The following is a 7,455-nucleotide window of genomic DNA, read 5'->3' as shown; positions in this document are numbered from 1 at the left end:
TTAAACAAGTCTGTTATTATTTAAATCTCTGTATGGAGGCCGGAGGTTCCGCTTCACATCTATGTCTAAATATCCAGCTGATGAAGGTGCCAGGTGAGGTTTTTAATGTAATTTAGAACCACAGCAACACTTGAATCAGTTCATAACTTTATTGTTATATTTCTGACTTCATGACAACATAGAAATATTTCCATTTAAAAGCAGCGGGGGGGGGGGGGGGGCTACAAAATCGCGTTCAACGTGAACAAATAATCACAAACGCAGTCCTGCATTCATGAAAATACCAAGGCAGCGTGTCAAAGTGCTCCAGTAAAAAACAAAAAAACCCAAGAATTAGTTGGTAGAATTAACTTCCATCTGCAAATCGTGGCTTAAATATGCGTTTAAGGAGGACAACAGCAAGCGTTCAGATGTGGACGAGCTGGATTTTGGCGTGAAGATGCGGCGGTGATTGCTGTCACGTAGCGCCCTCTACCGTCTGCGGAGAGACCTGCAGCACATCCATGCGGCTCTGCAGCTCAGCCAGAGGAGCTGCGGCCCTCTGAGCCTGCAGCTGGAAGGGTTTTATCAGCTTCTGAAAGCAGAGCAAAATGCGTGAGACTGACGGTTCACTGCAGGCGCCAGCCCGGACCCTCACCCTCACCTCTGGCAAAGCCGAGTTTGTCAACGTCCTCCAGTGGGAGACGACGGCGTCTTCGCCCACGACTCCTCGGTCCACTAGTTTCCTCACCAGGAACAGGTAGTTATTCCACTAAAAAGGACCAAAGGGAAGCATTACAGCGGAACAACGGGCTGAAAAGTAAAGAAGTTTGGGAGAACGTTACCTCAGTGTCACTGGCGTTCAGGACCGCTGTGACGGTGAGAGGAGTGAAGAGGAGGTGGAGCGGGGCAGAAGAACAGCAGTCCTTTTCCCACAGCTCCACCAGCTGCACCAGTAGAGCTCTGACAGGAACCTCCGACCCAGAACCGGGTCCCGCAACGACTCCATCGCCTCGCTCCAGCGCGGACGCCAGCGGCAGCTCGGCCGACACTGGACAGACACAAGACGTTCTAAGCAGCCAGGCGTTGCACCATCACAGGCAAACTCTGCTGGTGCTCTTACCCAGTTTGCAGGCCAGTAAGACAGTGGAGCTCAGCAGCATCTGCTCGGACACCACAGTGGAGAACTGAGCAAAGAGACAAACAGAGGAGCGAGTGGAGAACAGCGTGGACAGCAGAAGGTTATCAGCTGATGAGGACCCGTCTTCTCTACCTTCCTGCAGACGAGCGCGTCCCTCAGTCTCTGCAGCAGCGCCTCAACCTGACAGGCCGCTGGAAGCTCCTCTTCAGTCCTCGGGCCGACCGCGACGCTCAGCATCTCCTGCACAACGAGGTGACAGCGTCCCCCTTAGCCTCGGCGAGAAGCTGAGGCCACGTTGTAGCAACGAAGCTGCAAACCTTCATCTCGATGAAGACGTCAGAGGGCAGAGGAGCAGTGTGGGGACAGTCTGGGGGACAGGACGCCGCCCTCTGGCCTCCTTGTTTTCTCTTGGGAGTGGTCGCCCTCTCCTCTCTCACCACGTCACAGAGGTCCAAAGCCGGTGGGCCCCCCACCTCCTTCATCACACGATCGTACCTGCTCTTCCACTCTCGTCTAATGAGGGCTGGGGTGGGGACACGCGCACAGAACACTCAAATAAAAAAGATGCAACAGACAGATGGAAGCAATCGGAGCAGACGAGAGCAGAGCGTGCAGGCGACGTCTACCCGTGATGTTGGCCATGAGCCAGCTGCAGGCTTTTTCTGTTGCAAGACGTTTGGTGATGTTTTCAGATGTGATCAGCACCTGCGGAGGAGGCGAGAGTCTAAACGGTGGTGAAGCGACACACGTGATGGGGTTTTCGCAGGACTCACAGCGGAGGAGGTCTCATCGGGAAGCAGAATCCGAATGGCCCGGGGGCTTTTCTCACTGCAGAATCTGCAAAAGTCGACAGAAAACAGCACATCAGGACACGTGACTGGAACCTTTTTGGGTTTTCAGAGCGTACCTGCTGGCTCTGTCCAGGGCCTCCTGCCCCTCCACACACAGCTGAGCACAGATGCTCTCGTTCAGTTTGGGAGGGTTTGAGGTGGCCGACTCCAGCCCGTCTCTCAGCATCTTCTCCCCTCGCCCCACCAGCTCGTTCACTAACGTGGCCCTGGTGACACACGCGGGAGAAAATGAATGACAGCTGCACCCGAGGAGACATTTACGCCACCGTGGCTCCGTGTCACTCACTTCATGTGCTTGACAGCGTTGGATCCGACCCTCTCAGCCACAAACTCCACAGTTCTGCGCAGCGACGGCGGCTGGTTGTGGAAGAAGGCCTGCTCCAGGTCCACCTGTCACCACACACAGCAGAGTCAGCCAGCCGGCTCCACGCTGGCCTTCGCCACCACCGCTGCGGACTCACCTCCAGTTTCTGCTGGGACCGGTTGGGAGTCGACGCGTCCCTGAGCTCAGCGGAGGTGGGGGTGATCTTCCGGATGATGCCTCCGCTCTTGGCCGTGCTTCCAGACACAAACGCAGCCAGGAGCTTTCGGAACTCGCCTGCATTCGTATGAAAGAGACGATTACTTTGAACATTGGTGTTCTGCTCCTCCCCAAGCACAGAGCTGGGTAAAGGTTGAATCCAGGCTCCACTCACAGAGAAAAGGACAACAGGTGTAGAGAAGCTGTTGATCTACCAAAGCAATGCAGTCCTAAGGAAAAGGAGAAGAAAAACTAAACAAACACCCAGCAGAGGTCGTTTTAGGAGACTAAATTACAACTCACACTGATATTTCACTTACAAGCCCTGTTGCCGTCATCTTGCCGTCCTCCAGCTCGGCCGCTTCCATGAAGGTGTTGGTAAAGAAAATGTCCTCTGGGACCACAGGAATCTATTTGGATTCAGTGTCTGGATTAATTGCTTTTGGCAAACAACTTGGATCTGTTAGCTGCACTGCAGACAGAAGCCCACCTGAAACAGCCATCCCAACACCGACACCATCAGCAGCTTGTTTAAGTAGCACATTTCTCCACCTCTGCCAAGAAGCATCCTCCTACACGTCACATCAAATATGTTAAACCTCTGAAAAGTACAAGAAATCAACTTATAAAAACAGATAATTATCAAAATGGATGACATACCTGTACAGGAGCAGCAAGGTGCCTAATGCAGTTTTGTAGCAGGGCAGCAGAGGACCGACTCCGTCCAACATGGACAGGAACTCCACCAGCCAGGGCACGGTCAGGATGGTGCGCCTCCTCTGCACGCTGTGAAGCAGCAAAGCGCCCACGTCCAGCACCTGGACGCTCTGCAGGATGGAGAGGGTGTTTAAACACAAGGCAAGCCGGTCAACATCCGTGCATGATCTCAGTCGGTTCTTCTTGACCTTGCTGCGCAGGGCGATCGCAGCCTCTTGTAGCTCTCCGGATGGCGTCTCCGATGTTCGGTATGGAAGAAAGGAAATGAATCCCAGAAACTTTGCCAGGAGACGTGCGAGGAGCAGCACCGAGGCGAACCTCTGCTTCTCATCCTGCCAAAGTAAATGATGACGTGTCCATTTTTCCACAAAATAAATTCAGATTAATCATCGGATCTGTGATGGCGAACCTGCTGCTCCATGTCCCCATCCTCCTCCTCCTCCTCTTCCTTCCCCGAGGAAGCAGGAGGACTTTGGATGGACACCTCGTCCAGCTGGAGGAGCTGTTGACACAGGCTGTCTTGCAAGTGCTGGTTCAACTGGCAGCTGAAAGAAAGATTTGAGAAAAAAAACTCTGAGTAGATCTAACGTCAGCATGTCACTGCCAGGCGTCGACATTTCTGACACGTCTGAGTTGTGTTTTCTTACCAGCTGGCTGCCTGTATGAAGTCCCTGAAGAACTCCTGGTGACCAGGAAAGGACGGAGGCGGGCAGGGGCCGATGACTCCGTACGGCTGAATGAGACGCTCCTCGAGACGTTTCAAACGCCCCAAACTGTCAGCTCCCAGCATGCCGAGCAGGTCGGCGTCAGGAGCATCTCCAGGGGAGCTGTTTACACGGGGGCCTTTACACATCTGAAAGTCAGATCAAGTAATGGTGTGATGCTGCTGCACTTCCATTTAGATTCTGCTATGAAGGCTAAGATGCCTCACGCTACCTGAACAAGCTGCTTCAGGAAGAGCCGGGCAAAATGAGAATGGTTCCCCGCAGAGGTCAGCTGACTCATCATTCCTCTGAGAAAAGAATAAGAAATGGTGACATTTACCCAGCCAAATATGCAGCCCATTGCATATGAAAAGCAGCTTTAGCCTGGCCTTGCCTTATCTTACTGCTGAGAGCAGCATCAAAGCTCCAGCTTGGCTCCTTGTGAAAGTCCTCCCATTCTCGCAACACCTCATAAAATATATCTCTGAGGATAAAAAGTGTCAAAACATATGTTTCAGAGTTCTACGCAACAGCTCTCGGAGTGAAGTCGTTGAGCCCGGCTGCTGTTTATCCGATACAGGGGGTTTTATCAGATTGCATGAAATCACTAGAAATGATTGCAGAAACAATACCTTTGTTTTTTGAAGGTGTGGAAAGCCCTGTCACTGTTGAAGTTGGTGCGATTGTCAGTAGCCGGCTCGAATGGGACTGAGTGGATGAAAGTGGAGACAGATGGAGAGAGCTGGAACAGAATGAAGCCATTAAAGCTAAACAAGTTGCACATAGACAGTTAAAATCACCCTAACTAAGCCAAAGTGATAACTTGCTCATTGTAATATATCAGGTGTCTTCACCTGCTGAGGTTTATATGTACCTTGGCTGTGCTTTTGTCCTGGGCTTGAGACAAACAATCCCTGAGCTCCGGAGAGAAAGACGCTACCCTCTCATTTTCAGCCAGCAGACGCAGGGTGCACTTGTCCAAATGAGAAATTAAGCTGAAAGAAACAGACGGTTACACCCACAGCTCAGGACAGGGACAATGTAACTTGGAAAGGGTGCAAAAAAAGAACTCACTGAAATTGACTTTTAAGAACCTTTACTGCAAAATACACACAGTTGTGTACTTGTCTCAGGTAACACCTCTCAAGAACATCTGGAGGAAAGGTGGGGATGAGGGTCACAAATGATTTGAATGCAAACATTTTCTAATGTGAGCGCTACTTAAAAGTACTTTCAAACCTGAATTTGCCGCACATTGACCTTCCTGTTTGTTGTCATCATGAGTGTGAGTAGACCTTGATGTTAGCAGCTGCATCACAAAGAAAAGCTCCAGAAAAATGTTTGGAACAAGATTTTCTGTAAGATTTGAGAAGACAGGGGATCAATTGATTTTGAATACAAAAAGCTTGGGGGGGATTAATTAATATTTTTAAGAAATTGCATCAACAATAATTACTTAATGAAGTATTTTCTGATTTTGCATATGTTAATTCGAATTTTTCCATTAGTAACTTGTTTCAGCACGTGCACCCCATCTAGCGGCCACTTGCCAGAAATGCAGGTACAGTACAGCTCAGCCAGCAGGTCCAGTTCAGAAGAGAAAGTGACTTTTGACGGTTCAGGACAGGGTGTCTGCACATCTGGAGTGACTTTGGTTCCCATTGTCACACCTGATTTTGTGGGGGTGCACGGGTCCGGAGAGGGTGATAAAGGAGAGCTCGCCTGTTGGGCACGCTTTGTCCTAAAAAACAAACCACAAACAGTGGGATTCTTAAAAACCGGCTGTTTTTAATAACACTGTATGTGAAGTACCAACTGTTAAAATGAGCATACTTTTCTCTCTTGAGCAGCTCTCTCTCTTCATGTAGGCTCAGCCTACCGCTCCCCATCACCGGTACCTCCACAGATGGGGGAGTGGATGGGTTGCTGAATGGAGTGGATGTGAAGCAGGTCTTTGTTTTGGAATGTGGCCGCTCTCCACTGACCGGCGTTGGGTTTATCCTTCGAGACGGAATGGATGCCCTGAAGCAATGTTCATGTTAGCCAAATCTCAGTGCAAAAATGATGGCGTGTTAGTTTTAGCTCGACAGGAAACTGTAGCTTACGCTGGTGAAATGGGTGATGAGCCAACAGGAGGGAAGTCCTCCAAGTTGCTCAAATTGAGCTGTCCGACAGATGGAGGCGAAACCTGCTCACTTATTCTACTGTACCCCCCACCACCTCTACTTGACCTCCTCCCTCCATTCTCGTCACCGTGATGTCCTCCACGTCCTCCTCTTCCTGGACCCCCCGTCGATAGGTTGCCGGCACCTCTCCTGCGACCCCTCTGTAACTGAAAGCTGGGACTTGGCTGGAGGTCAGGAGGAGACACCATGTAGTCCCCCAGACTGATCCTCTGGCCAGACCGGCGCTCAGATCCTGCGGATCTGGAGGCAGGGCTCCACGCTGTCGTGAAGGAGGGACTGTTGAAAGCGTTGACCCCACTAAGGCTGTGGACACCAGCCTGACCAGAAGTATCTGACTCTGTTCCAGCTGACACAGAGGAGGTGGAGGAAAACAGCTGGACTCGGCTGGTACTTCTGGTACCTGCTCCGCTGACAGTCGGCCTGCAGGTTCTCCTGTCAGTGAAGCCATGGGTCTGTGCAGGGGGTCTGGGGGTTTTGGCTGGCGTGGCCGGTCCATGGGCTAGTGTTTGGCTGCTCTGTTCCCTCAGGAAGTTCACAAGAAAGGGGACAAATTCGTGTTTGTAGACTGTCACCTCAGGTTCGCTCAATGTCAAGCTGCTGCAGCCCTGTTCAAAATACACAAGTAAGAATGAATTGTGTGCAGCATTCACAGCAATTTTCGCCTGCTTAAATAGATGTTAATGATGACAAAGCCTTGGACCCACGCTAACTAGGTACTGAGCAACAAATACACGATGCCGAATACGATAATGATAAAATCAAAAACCACCTAAGGTTTAGTTGCGACAAATTTTAAGGACATTTTATCACTAAGGGAAGTTGACAACGCAGCAGTTGCTGCAGAGTCCATCCCTCCCAAGCTGGAGCTAACCTAGCCCGCTAGCTCTGCAGCTAAAAGTTTTGTTTACAAAGAGTTGGAAGCATTGTCATCTGATTAAACACGTCAACAACTGAGTGAGCCCACGTACAAAGTATCACACATGAGACCGTTTATCATTTAAGACCGACCTCGAAATCCTTTAACCAGTCCAAGACCCTATTATGTTCCGTTTTTTTCGAAAGGAGGGATTCCAAAAGAGCCGCCATTTCTAGCCAGGAGCTGCGCGGTGAAAGACTGAGCGTGAGTGGGCGGGGCCAGCGCCTACGTCACGCCGTTTACGCCGTGACGTCGCTTCGCGTCTGTTTACGTACGACGTTTGTTTCGCCCCTAATTATTCAATAATTATTGTTAAGTAACGTAGTAATTTATACTTCTTAAATATGTACTTTCACAACGACAATAATTGACACCAAAAATGTGCATTTTGGTGCAGGTTGTTTAATTAGGCGTATAAAAATTATATTATGCTTCACTATC

At 50.3% G+C, this 7,455-nt stretch overlaps 1 protein-coding gene across 1 annotated transcript; it reads right to left on the bottom strand.

Moving 5' to 3' along the window:
* Positions 1-135: 135 nt before the first annotated feature.
* On the bottom strand, positions 136-7,233 carry cdan1 (codanin 1). Its single transcript, XM_057058337.1, has 28 exons — positions 7,107-7,233; positions 6,018-6,703; positions 5,746-5,934; positions 5,463-5,653; positions 5,152-5,268; positions 4,987-5,065; positions 4,787-4,907; positions 4,545-4,654; positions 4,307-4,396; positions 4,145-4,220; positions 3,856-4,061; positions 3,618-3,753; positions 3,397-3,540; positions 3,152-3,318; positions 2,982-3,063; positions 2,812-2,901; positions 2,667-2,721; positions 2,433-2,569; positions 2,258-2,361; positions 2,028-2,177; positions 1,894-1,957; positions 1,747-1,825; positions 1,438-1,643; positions 1,253-1,360; positions 1,103-1,166; positions 825-1,030; positions 644-751; positions 136-574 (listed from the first exon to the last, which is right to left on the bottom strand). Exons 1-28 carry the CDS (start codon positions 7,182-7,184, stop codon positions 458-460), a joined length of 3,960 nt encoding a protein of 1,319 aa, XP_056914317.1. The 5' UTR covers positions 7,185-7,233; the 3' UTR covers positions 136-457.
* Between the last annotated feature and the right edge of the window lie 222 nt (positions 7,234-7,455).

This window comes from Takifugu flavidus, chromosome 16, assembly GCF_003711565.1.
Source record: "Takifugu flavidus isolate HTHZ2018 chromosome 16, ASM371156v2, whole genome shotgun sequence".
In the NCBI taxonomy this organism is placed as follows: domain Eukaryota; kingdom Metazoa; phylum Chordata; class Actinopteri; order Tetraodontiformes; family Tetraodontidae; genus Takifugu; species Takifugu flavidus.
Note: the sequence above shows the minus strand (reverse complement) of the source record. Positions and strands in the feature narration are given on the sequence as shown.

Bases quoted from the DNA above. Each gene is read 5' to 3' on its own strand.
- cdan1 (XM_057058337.1), bottom strand. From the start codon at position 7,184: ATGGCGGCTCTTTTGGAATCCCTCCTTTCGAAAAAAACGGAACATAAT. The intron at 2,570-2,666 runs GTGAGTGGAGCC...ATACGAATGCAG, and splicing joins CACCTGTTGTCCTTTTCTCT to GCGAGTTCCGAAAGCTCCTG. The intron at 2,178-2,257 runs GTGAGTGACACG...GTGTGTCACCAG, and splicing joins AACGCTGTCAAGCACATGAA to GGCCACGTTAGTGAACGAGC.